Here is a 17,798-nt window from a genome sequence, read left to right as displayed (position 1 = left end):
GGAGATTTAAGCCAAGTTGAGGTTTGAGAATGGATTAGCCAGGCAAAATGTGGGTTGGGGGGCTGGGGAAAGAAGGTTTTCAGGCAGAGGAAAGTGGGGAAGAAGCTTTGCAGTGGTCAGGGGCTCAGGGAGGCAATGTGGACAGCAGAGGGGCAGGGGAGCAGGTGCTGGGACTCTGTGCGTCTGGACTCCCCGGGGCAGGGAGCGGCAACAGTGAGCAAGCTCAGGAGCCCTTCTGCACACTCATTCAACAAACACCTGCTGGGCACCACAGTGTGCCAGGCACCGTGCCAGGACTTACAGGCCACTCTAAGGCTATGGCTCTGGATCCCGGAAGCAAGGATCACCCCAACAGCTGTGGGCCACCCAGGCCAGAGGAAAAGGTGAGACCAGCCGTGGGGCTTCAAAGTCTAGAATTAACAGCAACCGGCATCTGATAGGATGTGGGCAGGGCGAGAGAGACGTTCACGAATGGCCTGGGTGTCAGGCCTTAGCAGCTGGGAGGCCAGAAACCATCCTCATCCCAGACCCGGGGAGGGGACAGACCACAGTGGTGAAGTGAAGGAGAGTGCCCTTTGGGATGTTAAAGTCCACATGGCTCGGAGCCCAGAGCCCCCTTCGGGCGGGTGAGGCCAGGCAGTGAGGCGTTTACATCAACTGGCACCAACCACAAACAAGACAGGCAAACACCAGCCAAGCCCCAGTGGATGAGAACTCTGAGCTCCCAAGGACTGGGAAATAAAACCACTGAACCAAGCTTATTATGAAACCAATCTCTGGGAAAATGGGACAGGCTAGGTGTTTAACAAAGTATCGCTCGCTCTCATTTTTTTCTGAACAGCTGGCAGCGATTATATTAAGTTTCCGTTTCAAATGGATTTCCTGCCAGTTACACATTTGTCTCCTCCCCTGCTATACATGGGAAAAAACACGGAGAATCGCGGGGCTGGGCTGGGAAGAGAGAGGGTACAACAGCCAGGTAGGAGCGTGTGGGAGTGTGCACACACCAGGGCTGCAAGCATCTTCGCTCACTGCCGAAAGCAAAACCCCATGTGCAGTCTAATTTCAGGGCTCCACCTAATTACCAAACGTCACGCTTCTAAAGAGAGTGGAGGCTGCATAGAGCTCAAGCTGGCAGGATCCTTAAATACTCTCTCTTCTCAGGCACTAAAAGGAGGCATCAGCTGCATGTCTGGGCTTTGAGGGAGTCATACCGTAAGAGCAGGCACACTGATGCTTTTCAAAGAGATTATTAATCACACCCTGCCTTGGAACAGTGCATAGAAGGACCCCAAGCAGGCCAGGATTCACAATGCAACCCAGTTCACTTTTCAACCTTTGTAGTTTAAGTGGAAAACCTAATGCTTCTAACAAAACTGCCTGATTTAAATGTTCTCACTTGCAAAAAACTAATAATGATTTTAAAAGGAAATACGACTCTCATTTATTTGCAAAGCACAATACCGGCTGCTGGATGCGCCCTGTGCCAGAGCACCTGGGAGCCCGCCCTGGACTGGGCAGCCACGTGCAGGCGGAGAGGGGAGGGGCCAGGTGTCCTCGGCCACTGACGTGGTTTCCACCTCGCGCCCTTTTCTGAAGACACACATCCTAGAGCCCAGAGAACTCAAGGGCTGGAACGTTTCAGGCAAGGCTGGATTTCATTTCTATGTTAAAATTCTTAAGAACAGAAAAGTGGGCCGGGCGCGGTGGCTCACGCCTATAATCCTAGCACTTTGGGAGGCCAAGGTGGGCGGAATATTTGAGGTCAGGAGTTCAAGACCAGCCTGACCAATGTGGTGAAACCCCATCTCTACTAAAAATACAAAAATTAGCCAGGCGTGGTGGCGCGTGCCTGAAATCCCAGCCATTCATGAGGCTGAGGCAGGAGAATCGCTTGAATCCAGGAGGCGGAGGTTGCAGTGAGCTGAGATTACGCCACTGCACTCCGGCCTGGGCGACAAAGCAAGACTCCGTCTCAAAAAAAAAAAAAAAAAAACAGAACACTGGTCCTCAGCTTTATAAACACCTCCCTTAGCTGATGTGAAGGCCAGGATGTCAAACAGCGGCCGAGGAGGACGCATCACAGCAGCCCAGGCCTGCTAAGGGAGTGTCTGCTGGAGGCGTGGCCGCTGTGTGTCCACCCAGACCTGATAGGGCGTGGCCATTGGAGGAGGCGTGGCCGCTGCCGGTCCACTCAGGCGCGCTAGGGGCGTGGCCATCAGAGGAGGCGTGGCCGCTGCGAATCCACTTTTGCCCCGGAGGGTAACGGGACAGCGGAGGGGTCAGTTCCCGCCTTGCACGTGATAGGGGGTGAGAACCGGACCCCCAGCCTGACGCCGGACCCTGGCCTCATGGGCCCACCGACGGCCTCCACTAAGGCCCGCTCCCGCCTGCGACGTGGGGGACAGCAGAGGCCACCCTAACCCAAAGCGGCACCTCGCAGGGCAGCCCAGCCTGCGACAAGCGCGCAGAGTGCCTCAGCGGGACCGCAGCAAGGGCAGGCCTAGGGGTCCCTCGCGCTGCTCAACGCCGCTAACTGGCGCTCAGAAACCAGCGCTCTGCGGCACTGGAGAAAGCACTTCCCGCCCTCCTACAGGCTCTTGGCCAGGGACTGCCAGGAGAGGCGCCCCTCACGGACGCCCCGCCCGCCCCTCTCAAACATGGCGGCCACAGGCGCACCAGGGAAGAGCCCCTCACAAACATGGCCGTCCGCCGCTCTCAAACATGGCGGCCAAAGAGGCTTCAAGGGAGGCAACCCTCACGAACATAGTTGCCTGCCCGTCTCAAACATAGCGGCCACAGGCGCACCAAGAGAAGCGCCCCTTACAAACATGGCCGTCTGCCCCTCTCCAACATGATGGCCAAAAAAGCTTCAACGCAAGTGCCCCTAAAGAACATTATGGCCCACCCCTCTCAAAACATGGCGGCCACAGGTGCACCAAGGGAAGCGCCGTTCACGAACATGGTCGTCCGCCCCTTTCAAATATGGCAAACACAGAAGCTACAAAAAAAGCACCCCCCGCAAACATAACCTCCCAGGCCTGCCATGGGCGTGGGAAACATAGCAGCTACAGGGGTGCCAAGGGACGCGCCCTCACGAACACGGCCTGCCACAGGACGACTTACTGCTCCAGTGTCCCACCACTGGCCCAAGGCCCGCGAGCTGCGCCCGTCGCTTACGTAAAAGCCACCACTGTGGGGTCACATGACGAGGGCGCTCCGCTGTGATTGGCTCTGCTGACGTCGGACGCCGCCGCGGCGCGCTCTGCAGACTCCGGGTCGCCGCTCCGCCGGGACGCGTTGGTCTGGGGCGCGCGGTTCTTGGCTGCGGCGCTCACACTAATGAGGAGCCGGAAGGTGAGGGCTGGTGCTCGGCAGCAGCTGCGCTGGACAGGGCGGGGACTCCGGACCACCTGCTGTCTGAAGAGCCGGGGCGGGGTCACGAGGGGCCTGTGACCTAGGAACGGCCTCCGCTTGGGCCTCGCCCCCGGGAGAAGCTGGGGGCTCCAGGCCACGCTCCCAGACCACGCCCCCGGGAGAAGGGAGGGGCTCCAGGGCAACCTCCCGGGAGAAGGAGGGCTTCCAGGTCACGCCCCTGGGAAAGGGGGGCTCCAGGCCACGCCCCCGGAGAGGGGGCGCTCCCAGACCACACCCCCAGGAGAAGGGGAGCTCCCAGGCCACGCACCCGGGAGAACGGGGACCCCGGGCCACGCCCTAGGGAGAAGTGGAGCTCACAGGTCACGTCCCCGGGAAAAGGAGCCTCCCAGGTTATCGCCCCCCGCAGAAGGGGGGCTCAGGGCCATGCCCCCGGGAGAAAGGGAGCTCCCAGGCCACGCTGCTGGGAGAAGGGGGCTCCGGTCCACGCCCTCGGGAGAAGTGGAGCTCACGGGTCACGTCCCGGGGAGAAGGGGGCCTCCCAGGTCACGCCCCCTTGAAGGGAGGGTTCAGGCCACTTCCCCAGGAAGGTGGGTGCTCTCTCCAGAACTGCTTGCAACTCCTGGTAGTGCTGGATGCTGCGGAGCTGAGTTTGTGCCCCCTCAACTGCCGTCACTCCAATGGGGGTCACACAGCGTGTGAGCTCAGGTTGGCCCCATGTACTTAATGTGCTAAAAATGGGGTGATGTGGGATCCACCCAGAGGGTGGTGAGGGTTGAAGGGGGGGTGCCAGTGTCTGACAAGGGGCAAGTGCTTACCGCTTGGGTTCACAGTGCACCTGGTGCGAGCCCACGTCCACCTGGGAGGCTCTGAGCTGCTTGGAGGCGCTCCTGGTTTGTTCAAATGGGGTGATCACTTGTGAATTCCAACTCCTTTTACTGTTTTTATGTTTGAACCAAAACGTGTCTCCTGTAGGCAGCATACACTTGGATCTTTTTTAAAACCCAGTCTGGTAGTTTCTGCCTGTTGATTGAATTGTTTAGCCTGTGCACATTTAATATTATTGATATACTGTAGTTAGGTTTACGTATGCCATTTTACTTTTTCTTTACTTTATACAAGTCTGTCTTTTTCTTCCCCTGTTCCTTCTTTAAGTGGATTAAAGTGAATATTTGCTAATGTAGCATTTTAATTTAATGATTTTTTTCACTACGTTTTTTGAGTTTTTTCCAGTGCTTGCTCTATGTTTTACTGTATACATCTTAATCTTCATATTCTTCATATACAGCTTAAGCTTCAGATTTGTACTAGGTTAATTCCAAGTGATACGGAAATGTTACTCTCATATGGTTATTTTTGTGGTATTTTGTTATATGTATTACATCTGATAATGTTACAAACTCAACAATACAGTGTGATCATTATTACTTTCTGTCTGTGGTCATTTCCTCAACCAGTAGGGCTTTGCCTTCACCCACTTTCTTTGTTTTGTTATTGGCAAATATAGTACACGTCTGTATATATTATATACATGTTATTGTATACAATTGCTTTTTAAGTTATGAGAAGGAGGTAGACAAATAGGCATTTTAACTATCTTTATAAGAACATAATTACCTTTACTGGTGCTGTTTGTGTGGGCTTGTGTGGGTTTGAATTACTGTCTGGGGTCACTTGCTTTCAGCCTGACGAACTTCTTTTAGGATTTCTTGTAAAGTGAATTTTTATTTTTTTTTTTTTTGTTTTGAGACCAGAGTCTCGCTCTGTTGCCCAGGCTGGAGTGCAGAGGTGTGATCTCAGCCAACTGCAGCCTCCACCTCCCAGGTTCCAGTGATTCTCACCTCAGCCTCTGGAACTGCTGGAATTACAGGAACCCGCCCCTACACCCGGCTAATTTTTGTATTTTTACTGGAGATGGGGTTTCACCATGTTGACCAGGCTGGTCTAAAACTCCTGACCTCAGGTGATCCACCACCTCAGCCTCCCAAAGTGCTGAGATTACAGGCATAAGCCACCATGCCCAGCCCATTTTTGAAGTATAGCTTTGCTGGATATAGGATTCTTGGTTAACAGGTTTGTTTGAGTACTTTGCTATGTTTAAATATTCTCCATTGTTTCAGTCAGTGGTTCATTTATTGAGGTTCCTTCCCTTCTAAGTGGCTTTCTTCTTGTGGCTTTCAAGATTTTGTTCTCTTGTGGCTTTCAAGATTTTGCCTTTGATCTTTGTATTTTTTACAGTGATGTGTCTGTGGGATCTCTTTGCATGTATCCTATTTGGAGTTCAGTTCATTAAGATTCCTGGATATGGGGTCAGGTACGGTGGCTCACACCTGTAATCCCAGCACTTTGGGAGACCGAGGCGGGCAGATCACGAGATCAGGAGATCAAGACCATCCTGGCTAACGTGGTGAAACCCCGTCTCTACTAAAAATACAAAAAAGTATCCAGGCGTGGTGGTATACACCTGTAGTCCCAGCTACTCAGGAGGCTGAGGCAGGAGAATGGTGTGAACCTGGGAGGCGGAACTTGCAGTGAGCCGAGATGGCACCACTGCACTCCAGCCTGGGCGACAGAGCGAGACTCCGTCTAAAAAAAACAACAAAACAAAACAAACAAACAAAAAAGATTCCTGGATATGTAGGTTAATGTTTTTCTATAAATTTGAGAAGTTCTCAGCTGTTATTTCTTCAAATATTTTTTCTGCTCCTTTGTCTTTACATTTTTGTGGTTCTTATTATGTGTGTGTTAGTGCACTTAATGGTGTCCAGCATTTCTCTGCGGCTTGCTTTATTTTTCTTCATTCTTTTTTTCTGTGTTCTTCAGTGTGCATAATCTATCCATCTACTTTCAAGTTTGCTTATCCTGCCAGTTCATATCTACTATTGAGCCCTTCTAGTGAATTTTGTTATTTCAGGTTTTATACTAAACTCCAGAATTTCCATTTGGTTTTTAAGTAATTTCTCTTTATTGATAGTCTCTTTGATGCAACATTATCTTACCTTTCTTCTTTATTCATGATCTTGATCTTGTTTATCATGGCTACCTTGGTCCTTTATATATGTATAAATCTAACATCTGGTCGCTCTCACAGACCGCTTCTGTGGCCTGCTTTTTATGAGTCTACTTTTCTGTTTCTTTGAGTGCTTCATAATTTTTTGTTGGAATTATGTCTTCATAATTTTTTTGACATTTTAGATAATATATTTTAGCAATTCTGGGTACTGTCCCCAACCCTGGGGCTTGTCATTGTTAATATGCTTATTTGTTTAGCAACTGAGTAGATTGTTTTGATAGAGGCTGCCCTGCCACAGTGTTCAGCCTCTGATATTGCTGGTGGGGGGTGGCACCCGGCTTTGGGTGTGCCCACAGCCACCCTGGATGACAGTGGTTTTAGCGGGGTCCTTTTCCTCTTTCCCTGACCACATCCGGCTGTTACACTTCACTAATGCCAGCTGATTGTGCTATTCTCAGCAACAGCCTAGGCATAAGTTGCTCTGCAAACTAATCCAGTCAAATTGTGGCTTCTTTGAAGGGATATTTTCTAAGGTCAGTGTTTGATTAGTTTGTTCTAGGCCCAAGAGGGCTCCTCCCAGCCATGGTAGTCTCTGGTTCTCTTCTGCAAACTAGTTGGCCTACAACTTGGCCTATTGCTTAATTCTCCACTGCCCCCACCCCTTCATCACAGCCTCCACTGTTCTTGAGCAAGCTCCCTTAGGCTTGAACTTCTCCACATTCCATTGCAGTGAATTTGGTGCCTTTGGGGAGAGTTAAGAACTGTCTGTTTAGTTGCCTGCCTCTCACCCCAGGCAGAGCCTCTGAGCCAGGGCCATGCAGCTGAGGACAGTAATAGGCTTCTCTCTGAATGGGGGTTGGGGGAGCCAGCAGCAGCCTGAGATCCCCCAAGTTTGCCTCCCCCGGCCTGGAACCACCTCACATCTAGGACAAGGTTGATGGGGCCCCAGTCTTCTTGGTTCACTGGGCGGAGCCTCCTGCAGAGGCTCAAACCCTGCTTGTAGAACAGAGCCAAGGTGAAGCCTCCATTCTATAAATAGGGTCTGAGTAGAAAGGAGTTCCCCTCTTCTCAATCCTACTCACTCAGGACCTAGTCTCAGCCACAGGTGGGATGAGAGCAGAAAGGGAAGCACTGCTGTCCTGCCTCTCCTAGGAAGAAACCCCACTGCCTGGGAGCTGGGGAGGTGGCCCTGTGTTCCTGACTGCAGCAGGATGGCGCTTAAATGCCACAGACTCTCCATGTCCTTACCGAATGTATGCAGGTGTTCCGGAGCCAGTGTTTCTTCATTTGCTGGGTTCCCGTAGGACCATTTCCAAAGGCTCTCGAAATGGCTGTTGGGGGACTGCTCATCACTTTCTCTGAGTAGGAGGTCAGTGAAGCTCCTCAGGCCATCATGCCGAAGTCAGTCTCGGCCAGCCCTTTTGGGGAAACCGGGTTTGTGCTTCTGACATACCAGTTATTAAACAATCGACTGGAATCAGGAGAATGTCAATGACGAGAACGCCTTTCCTTTTTTGGACTGCGGGAGCAATCCAAGCTGCCCAGCTGCAGAGCAGGAATCTGCAAGTGAGACTATGACCCATCTTGACATTCTGGAGTTGACACCTTAGAGGTGGTTAATCCGTGATGAAACTGAAGCTAAGCCGCTCTCGTATTTTGGCTCCTGTCAGTCCGGAGGGGACAGCAGGTGGCCTGCTCAGGTGTTCGTAACAGCCGTGCTTCCGGGCCCACCAGATCGTCTGGCTTTTCTCTGCGGAAGGGTCCGAAAGGTCCACCTGATGAACCTGTTGCACGCAGAAAGTTCAGAACCACTGCTGCCAAGATGCTGACAGAAACCTTGAGAAGCACCTGCTGTGGGAAAAGACCTGCAGGCCTAGAACACAGAGCGGGTGACAGCCTCTTCATTTCAGTCCTTGCCTCAGGCAGCTTTTGGGGGTCGTATCTAGGGTGAGCTGTTGTGATGGAACAGAGATTTGGAGGCCAGGCATCACTTGTGTAACCTTGTAAGCTCCTCACCCAAGTCGTCGTCATCTGAAATGGGCGTGCCACTCCTTTAAAGCTGCTCAGGCACCGGGGTGGGCTCCCCACACGGCATACTCCGTGCAGAGCAGCCAAGTGCCCGGAGGAGCACTCACAGCAGGGAGGAGAGGAGGCTCAGTGGCTTTCTAGGACAGAGATGTCTTTTCCCTACAATGGTGTTTTAGGGAGATGGGCTTACTTAGGACCCAGTGGGAGGATTTTGATGAGAGATGTTTATGGCAACTCTTAGCAAGTTCTGTAACCTCTGTTGCCTCAGTCCCCTTGGTGTAACTGTAACCATGACGTCTGCAGGGCTCTCAGCAAAGCCCTGCCCTTGTGCGAGGATGGAGGCCCAGCGCCCTGTGTGCTGTCATAGCGGGCACTTCACCCAGCCTTTGGGTACCTGGTGTGTCCTGTGTCCAGCTGGCAGGTGGCCTGGCCTCTGGTGGGCTGCTGCCTGCTCTTCTCCCTCCTGTTTCAGACGCACACTCTGACTGCTGCAGTGTCGCGAGGCCTTGGAGCTGCCACCCCATAGGGCTTCTGGAGCTGTCTTGGGCTGTGGAGTGCGTGGCAGAAACAGATTATGTCTATTTTTTTTTTCCTTTATTTCTCTTATCTGCTGTTGGGGAGGGCACTCTTCATCCGCCCCTTCTGGGTTGCAGTTCTAGGACCTGTGGGCAGCAGCTCCTGGGCCTTCCCTGGCCACGTCAGCCTGCATTGCTCCTGTTCATGGCTTCTAGTACTCACACTCATTCCTTTCGCGTTTTCTAAGTGCGGTGTGATATTCTGGACTGGATTCTGGAACAGAAGAACAATTCATGGAGAAATTGATAAAATACAAATAAAATCTGTAGTTTAGTGAAGAGTACTGTGCTGTCGCTTAGTTTTTAATGTTGACAATGTCCTGTAGTTGTTTAACATTAGTGGAAGCTGAGTGAAGGCTACATGGCAACTCTCTGTACTATTTTACTATTATTATTTTTTCACAGACATGGTCTTACTCTGTCACCTGAGTGGAGTGCAGTGGTGCAGTCATAGCTCACTGCAGCCTCAAACTCCTGGGATCAAGCGAGCCTCTCACCTCAGCCTCTCATGTAGCTGGAACTAGAGGTGCACACCACCACACCTGGCTAATTTTATTTTTTATTTTTTTAAAGATGGGATCTCGCTGTGTTGCCCAGGCTGGTCTTGAACTCCTGGGCTCAAGCAATCCTCCTACCTCAGCCTCCCAAGTAGCTGGGATTACAGGTATGAGCTATCACACCACTTTCTTTGTACTATTTTTTGCAACTTTTCTGAAAACCGAAAATTATTCTTCAATATTTATTTTAAATGTTATGTCTTTAATTAATTTCTTTCTTGTTATTAGAAGAGTTTGCTTTGCATTCAGGATAAAAGAGAGGTGGACCAGTTTGTTAATGTTAAGATTTGTGAGACAGTAGCTAGCTGCTTTCAACTAATAGAATAGAACTCTAATTTGAGGTAGAGAAACTTTGGTTTCCTCATGTTACCTTTTCCTAAGGACGTTGACAATGTATAAAAGTTGGAGATCCTTCTAAGGAAGGCATGTGCTGCTTATTCTAAATGCTTCGATGTTGACTTAATTCCCGCTAATGGACAAATGGTGGTTACTAGAAACATACAAGATAAAGGGGTCAGATTGTCCCAAGCCTCTGAGATCATGGAAAGAGTAGATCCTGTATCCTAATCCCAGGCACAGTTTGGTTTGGATTTATACATTCGGGCCACAGCTATCTCCCCAAAGATGATAAAATCCTGAAGCGGGAGGGGCTGTCTTCGGGTGTCCTTTAGGTGGGAAGTTCTCGTGTGCGCGGTCCCGCCGCCTTCCCAGGATCGCTCTCTGAGTGGCTCTCAATCTGTCAGCTCACAGGTGCAGTGCGGTCTTCGGCACGCTTGAAAGCACGAAGTTGTTCGGCAGCCGGGTTGGCCTCTGCCCAGGAAGCCGCTGGTTCCACGTCTGCCAAGACAGCATGTCTGGTGAGCCCTGTTACCATGGAAAACGCCAGGATCCTGACTCGAGGGTCCATTTTTATACAAAATTGCCACTCCAAGATGTGTTGCTCTAGAAAAATATCAAATGTTACTTGTCTGCCAGAGGGGGACTATTTCAGATGAAAAGGTGACAGCATTGTAATTGCCTTCAGAGAAAGACACACTTGGCAGGCTGGGGCTGACTTTCCTAGCACCTGCCCACCCATGTGTGTCTAGACCTGGGCTCTGATCCTAGCACCTGCCCACCCGTGTGCGTGTCTAGACCCGGGCTCTGATCCTAGCACCTGCCCACCCATGTGCGTGTCTAGACCCGGGCTCTCATCCTAGCACCTGCCCACCCATGTGCGTGTCTAGACCCGGGCTCTCATCCTAGCACCTGCCCACCCGTGTGCGTGTCTAGACCCGGGCTCTGATCCTAGCACCTGCCCACCCGTGTGTGTGTCTAGACCCGGGCTCTGATCCTAGCACCTGCCCACCCGTGTGTGTGTCTAGACCCGGGCTCTGATCCTAGCACCTGCCCACCCTGTGTGTGTCTAGACCCGGGCTCTGATGCTAGCACCTGCGCACCCGTGTGTGTGTCTAGACCCGGGCTCTGATGCTAGCACCTGCGCACCCGTGTGTGTGTCTAGACCCGGGCTCTGATGCTAGCACCTGCGCACCCGTGTGTGTGTCTAGACCCGGGCTCTGATCCTAGCACCTGCCCACCCGTGTGTGTGTCTAGACCCGGGCTCTGATCCTAGCACCTGCCCACCCGTGTGTGTGTCTAGACCCGGGCTCTGATGCTAGCACCTGCGCACCCGTGTGTGTGTCTAGACCCGGGCTCTGATGCTAGCACCTGCGCACCCGTGTGTGTGTCTAGACCCGGGCTCTGATCCAGCACCTGCGCACCCGTGTGTGTGTCTAAACCCGGGCTCTGATGCTAGCACCTGCCCACCCGTGTGTGTGTCTAGACCTGGGCTCTGATCCAGCACCTGCCCACCCGTGTGCGTGTCTAGACCAGGCTCTGAGGCCACTTGTGCTCATTGCTCTGTTCTTAGGTGGGCTCTCGAGTCATGCTGGCCCATTGCCATGCAGCCTTACCCCCAGAGGCTTGAAGAGAAAGGCAGAGTGGGTGGGGAAAGGAATCTCATGCCGTCTGCCGTTCACCCTACCCCAGCCCTCACTCACTTCCGAGGAGTGAGTGCCTGAACTTCCCAGTGAAGTAGAGCCGCTTCCGGAACCCACAGCTGAGGGGCTGGGACTTGGCCATATGCCAGCATGTAGCACTGAGCTTTGCTCATAATGAGGTGCTTGGTAAAATTTTGTCAAAGTCAATTTAACAAATATTTCTTGAGCGCCTACTGTGTGCCAAGCACTAATCGGTGAATAAAGCAAAGACCCCTTCCTTCACAGAGCTTATGCCCTAGCAGAAATGAATGAAAGCTTCTTTTATTGTCATTGTAGAACATAGAAATGTGTGCTTCAGAATTCGCCTCAGGAGCTGTGCCCCCACTAGGGAAAACAAAGTGTAGGAGTGATGTGGGGTGTGTCTAAATTCAGTCTCACTTGTGTTTTTTCCCTTGGTGGCAGAACAGTGAAATGGCGATCTGTGAGAGTTGTGGTCACAGCATCTTCATCATTTCAGATGTGAGAAGAAATACTAGCCTCTGGATTGAGGCCTATTTTATTTGCTAGATGTGTCTGGTTCCCCTTACATTTTTTTTTTTTCTTGACAGACTTCCTCATCCCACAAAGCCACAGACAGGCGAACGTCCAAGAAGTTCAAATGTGACAAAGGTCATCTTGTGAAGTCAGAATTACAGAAGCTTGTCCCTAAGAATGACAGCGCTTCTTTGCCAAAAGCGACACCTGAGGCCCCTTGTAAAAATGAGTTTGCTGAAAGCAGTGCCTTGCTTCCGGGCAGCGAGGCTGGCGTTTCCGTGCAGCAGGGGGCTGCAAGTCTTCCCCTCGGTGGCTGCAGAGTTGTGAGTGACTCTTGCTTAGCAAAGACTAAAGATGGCCTGTCCGTGCTGAAGCACAGTGCCAGGTCCGGAGCAGAAGAATCCAATAGCAGCTCCACTGTGCAGAAGCAGAACGAGCCAGGGCTAGAGACAGAGGATGTGCAGAAGCCACCACTTCAGATGGACAACAGTGTCTTTCTGGATGACGACAGCAATCAGCCAATGCCCGTGAGCCGGTTCTTTGGAAACGTTGAGCTCATGCAGGTAAGGGCAGTGCCTTCCTCCTCCCGTGGGTACTCAGGCAGCCAGCCGCACTTTCCAGTCACACACTCCCCACTCAGTGCAGGTAAATAATGCCTCGACACAACATTAAACATAAATTAATCATTTTAACCCACGAGGAGAAAGTGAAAACATTGGCTAATTGGGGGCCTCCCTCCATCTCCCGAGCTGAGAAAGGCGGCGGTGGGAGGGGTCCCTCCCGCAGCCACAGGTGTTTCCATGAAATCAGGTTTGTGGGTTTTTTGAACATCCACCCCACGCTCACTGTTGCTTTCTTTTGTTTTGAACCCAGCATCTTTCCTCCTTTTTACCCGATCAGCCCAGTAGGGAGGAAGCTCTCATCTAGAGGTGAATGCTGGGACTCAGGCGTTTTCACGCGTCTGAAAGGGAAGAGCGCTCTGTGAGCCCCAGAGCTGCTGGATGGGGCACATTGCAGATGCGGGTGCAGATGTGCAGAAAAATATCAAATGTTACTTGTCTGCCAGAGGGGGACTATTTCAGATGAAAAGTTGACAGCATTGTAATTGCCTTCAGAGAAAGACACACTTGGCAGGCTGGGGCTGACTTTCCTAGCACCTGCCCACCCATGTGTGTCTAGACCTGGGCTCTGATCCTAGCACCTGCCCACCCGTGTGTGTGTCTAGACCTGGCTCTGATCCTAGCACCTGCCCACCCGTGTGCGTGTCTAGACCTGGGCTCTCATCCTAGCACCTGCCCACCCGTGTGCGTGTCTAGACCCGGGCTCTGATCCTAGCACCTGCCCACCCGTGTGTGTGTCTAGACCCGGGCTCTGATCCTAGCACCTGCCCACCCGTGTGTGTGTCTAGACCCGGGCTCTGATCCTAGCACCTGCGCACCCGTGTGCGTGTCTAGACCCGGGCTCTGATCCTAGCACCTGCCCACCCGTGTGCGTGTCTAGACCCGGGCTCTGATCCTAGCACCTGCGCACCCGTGTGTGTGTCTAGACCCGGGCTCTGATGCTAGCACCTGCACACCCGTGTGTGTTGCTCGTGACTGAAGCCATGTTTTCTTCTCTAAGGACCTCCCACCTGCGTCTTCATCGTGTCCTTCAATGAGCAGACGAGAGTTCAGAAAAATGCATTTCAGAGCCAAAGATGATGATGACGATGACGATGATGATGCGGAAATGTAGAGACCGTACAAAATGATGTCCGTGCCCTATTTCATACCATTAACAATTTGACAGTTTAGCACATTACAAGATTTATATAAAATGTGTCTCCAAGAGAATGTCTTAATCAGACTTCAGAACTGACCCATCCAAGTCAATAGTTTAAAGCACCAAATACCTGCGGAGGATACACTCATGGGAGCTCAGACTCAGACAGTCTTTGAGGTTGCAAAGCTGCTGTACTGTGCCCACGTCCTTCCTTTTTTTTCCTTCTTGAAGACAGAGCTTCTTTCTTGTCGCCCAGGCTGGAATGCAATGGCGCCATCTCGGCTCACTGCAACCTCCACCTCCCGGGTTCAAGTGATTCTCTTGCCTCAGCCTCCTGAGTAGCTGGGATTACAGGCGTGCGCCACCATGCCCAGCTAGTTTTTGTATTATTAGTAGACACGGGGGTTTCACCATGTGGCCAGGCTGGTCTCAAACTGCTGACCTCAGGTGATCCGCCCGCCTCAGCCTCCCAAAGTGCTGGGATGACAGGTGTGAGCCACCACGCCCGGCCAGTGTCCTTTCTTGTACACGTACATACGTGATGATGGCTTGAGTCAGCTGCAGGGCAGTGGGCTCAGTGAGAGGGATTTTTGTAAAGACAGCTCTTCACTTCAGCTCAGTAGCTTTGGTCATAGGCAAGTTTGTTTTCCATTATCATAATTTGATCATACTTGTGATGAATTCAATGCTAGTTCTTAAAGAACTCTTTTATTTCTGTATGCGGAGCTAATGTTTACTTTGGAAATTTTGCAAAATACACGTAAGAAAGAAATAAAATATATTTTGAAAATATTTTGAAAGCAGTCATATGTTCTAAAACTGGATTCCTTTCTCAGTGCCTGGGAGCCGAGTGGAGGAAGCGCATCCTGCCGCAGTCTCCTGCTCCCAAATGTTCGTAAGGCTGGGTCCATCTTTTTGTTTTGAGACTGAGTCTCACTGTGGTGCCCAGGCTGGAGTGCAGTGGCGCAATCTTGGCTCACTGTAAACTCTGCCTCCCGGGTTCAAGCGATTCTCTAGCCTCAGCCTCTCAAGTAGCTGGGATTACAGGCATGCACAACCATGCCTGGCTAATTTTTCATATTTTTAGTACAGACGGGGTTTCACCATGTTGGCCAGGCTGGTCTCAAACTCCTGACCTCAAGTGATCCGCCCGCCTTGGCCTCCCAGAGTGTTCGATGACAGGCATGAGCCACTGCGCCCAGCACAGGTCCATCTTTTAGACCCGTTCACCACTGAGACCCTTGGGACAGGGCCTCTTCCCTTCTCTCGAGTGTACTTCCACTCCCTCTTGTCTGCCGCAGAAGTGTCAGGCTTTCCTAGTGTGTGTGGTGGAGAAGGTCGGGCTCTCCTCCAGGCCATGGAGAGGTCCTGTGCAGCTGCCTGACAAGAGCTGCCCTGCCCAGCCCCAGCGGCATCAGGGAGCAGCTCGCTGCGTGTGCTCGCCCAGGGCAGTGAGAGAAGCCGTTGGGAGCGCTGTCTCTGTGGCCTCTTCCTGCCACCACCTGCACATAGAAGCCGAGTGGGCCAACCAGGAGCAAGCTGGGGCCCTGGGGGACGAAGGACGAGGAGAAGTTGCCCGGGATGCGGGAAGACCGTGTGGGCCTTTTCATGACGGAGCAAGTCAGTCTTGCTGGTTTGAGCTTTTCTACGTTTCTAGTTTAATTACAAGAGCAGCTAGAATTAACCCTGTGAAAATGTCCTGTGAAGCACAGGAAGGATTTTCCATAATAGATGAATTGGAAGCAAAATATAGTTGAAGCGCTCTATGAGAAGTGTTTCTGCTCTTTACTGTTCAAACACTGCCCTCCCTGAAGGTGTCATTCTCCACTTCTAATGTGATCCTTTTCTCATGAGCTGTGACCTTCACCTGCTTTGAATAACTTTGTGATTTATTGATCAACAAACTATAATTTGGAAATGTGTCTTGTAAAGTCATTTTATGATAACCAGGGAAATTAATTTACAACTTTTGCCAGGCACAGTGGCTCACACCTGTAATCCCAACACTTTGGGAGGCCAAGGCAGGCAGATCACTTGAGGTCAGGAGTTGCAGAATAGCCTGGCCAACATGGTGAAACCCTGTCTCTACTAAAAATACAAAAATTAGCTGGCATGGTGGTGGGCACCTGTAATCCCAGCTACCTGGGAGGCTAAGGCAGGGGAATCACTTGAACCCAGGAGGCGGAGGTTGCAGTGAGCTGAGATCGTGCCATTGCACTCCAGCCTGGGCAACAGAGCAAGACTCTGCCTCTAAATAAACAAAGTACAACTTTAGATTGCTGCATGAGTAACTATTAATAACAGCACCTATCTTGGTGGTGATGAGAATTTTGCCATCCTCTAAGCAGACTTCAGTGAGGTGCACGGTCCCAAGCGATGATGCACCTGCGGAGGAGACGCAGCATGCAGAGTGGAAAGTGCGTGCATTCTGGGGCCACCCCGTTCACTCACAGTTGTTAACCTGCACTAACAAGCACTCCCAGGTAGAAACACTTTCCTAGTCTACATGTGGACTGTAGCCTGCACAGACCTAGGGGGACGGAAAAAAGGGGGACAAATAAGGGAATCAAAGACAAGATACAAAAGAGTGTATTTGTGCTGATGCACAGCCGCTGGCGCAGGCCGACGGTGGCTCTGTCTACAGCGCGCTTCTTCCTTTGCGGCAGGAAGGTCATTTCTTGTGGTCGTGTTCGCTGCAGCTTTGCCATCTGGTTGGAGCCTGGCGCTGAGCTGGTTGAGGCTGTCTGCAGGCCCCTCCTGAGCTCTTTCCTTGGAAGCTTCTTACGGATGCCAGGATCTCCCAGCAGGTGACCCTCACTCAGCCCCACAGAACACACAATTCCACACTCCTAGCTCCTAGAATTTTTCTCCCTCTTGTGTGAGAATGGACAGACCACACACTCTTTGTTGCAGAGGTTCAGCCATCTTTTCTAACCTGAGACTCTGGGTGACGTAACTCCTGATAGGTGATAGCTCTTTGAAACAATCACCAGCACCTCGCCCAGCCAAGGGCCTGGAAGCAAGAACAAAAACAACGACCAAAACACCATGTCACAGCCAGGAGAGCCTCGCACGCTTCACACACAGCTCAGTAGGTCTGGATTTCCGGTGTCTCACCTCTTGCAGAAATGAAGCCTCAGGTCAGAAAGGGTGAGGAGGGCACAGACGAGGCCCCACAGCAGCAGGGGGGCGCAGGCCGGAGGGACACAAAACCTCCGAGGCCTGGTCGGGCAGTGGGGCAGCACTGTGGAGCCATGTGGTAGAGGGATGGCAGCCCTGAGTGTCCAGGGCAAGGTGGCACAGCACGCCTGGACTGCTGAGAAGGAAGGACTTCCCTCAAGAATGCGTCTTGCTCCAGGTGCAGGGGCTCACGCCTGTAATCCCAGCACTTCAGGAGGCCAGGGTGGGTGGGCCGCTGGAGCCCAGGAGTTCAAGACCAACCTGGACAACGTAAGGAGACCTTCTCTACAAACATAAACATAAATGAGCTAGGCATGGTGACACGCCTGGAGTCTCAGTTACTCCAGAGGCTGAGGCAAGAGAATCACTTAAACCCAGAAATTCAAGGCTGCAGTGAGCTGAGATCACACCACTGCACTCCAGCCTGGATGACAGAGCAAGACCCTGTCTCAAAAAACAGACAATGAAAGAATGTATCTCTGAAAAAGGCCCACGTCTGTGGCTGGAAAACAGAGCAGCTCGTCTCCTGAGGCTGGACGATGGAGCTGGAAGGGCCTCACAGCTGTCCAGGCCAGGCTCCTTGCTGCACAGGTGGGATCTGCTGGCTCCAGAGAGTTCTTCAGACCCTGCAAGAGGGATCTGAGAAGAGGAGCCAGGCCCCCCGATTCCCAGGCCTTGGCTCTCCCACTGTTTGTCCTTCCCTGATCAGAGCAGATAAACACCACCGTACCATAGATGGGACTTCTAGAAATTTCCCACACAGGACTGAGTCCTGTGTGGGACCCAGGTATTGCTT

The 17,798-nt window shown here is 51.9% G+C and overlaps 1 protein-coding gene across 2 annotated transcripts; it reads left to right on the top strand.

The window, feature by feature from the left end:
* Window positions 1-3,212: 3,212 nt before the first annotated feature.
* On the top strand, window positions 3,213-14,614 carry CUNH1orf174 (chromosome unknown C1orf174 homolog). Of its 2 annotated transcripts, XR_004433616.1 has the most exons (5): window positions 3,213-3,357; window positions 10,292-10,405; window positions 12,136-12,624; window positions 12,962-13,091; window positions 13,641-13,727. XR_004433616.1 is itself a non-coding variant. In XM_033196149.1 (4 exons), the coding sequence occupies exons 1-4, from the start codon at window positions 3,343-3,345 to the stop codon at window positions 13,793-13,795; spliced, it is 732 nt and encodes a 243-aa protein (XP_033052040.1). In that variant the 5' UTR covers window positions 3,213-3,342; the 3' UTR covers window positions 13,796-14,614. The 2 variants fall into 2 exon arrangements, 1 of the variants encoding a protein (XP_033052040.1); XM_033196149.1 differs by lacking the exon at window positions 12,962-13,091 and having other exon boundaries at window positions 13,682-14,614.
* The last annotated feature ends 3,184 nt before the right edge of the window (window positions 14,615-17,798 follow it).

Source organism: Trachypithecus francoisi, unplaced genomic scaffold (genome assembly GCF_009764315.1).
Source record: "Trachypithecus francoisi isolate TF-2019V2 unplaced genomic scaffold, Tfra_2.0 Contig01621, whole genome shotgun sequence".
Lineage (NCBI taxonomy): Eukaryota > Metazoa > Chordata > Mammalia > Primates > Cercopithecidae > Trachypithecus > Trachypithecus francoisi.
Note: the sequence above shows the minus strand (reverse complement) of the source record. Positions and strands in the feature narration are given on the sequence as shown.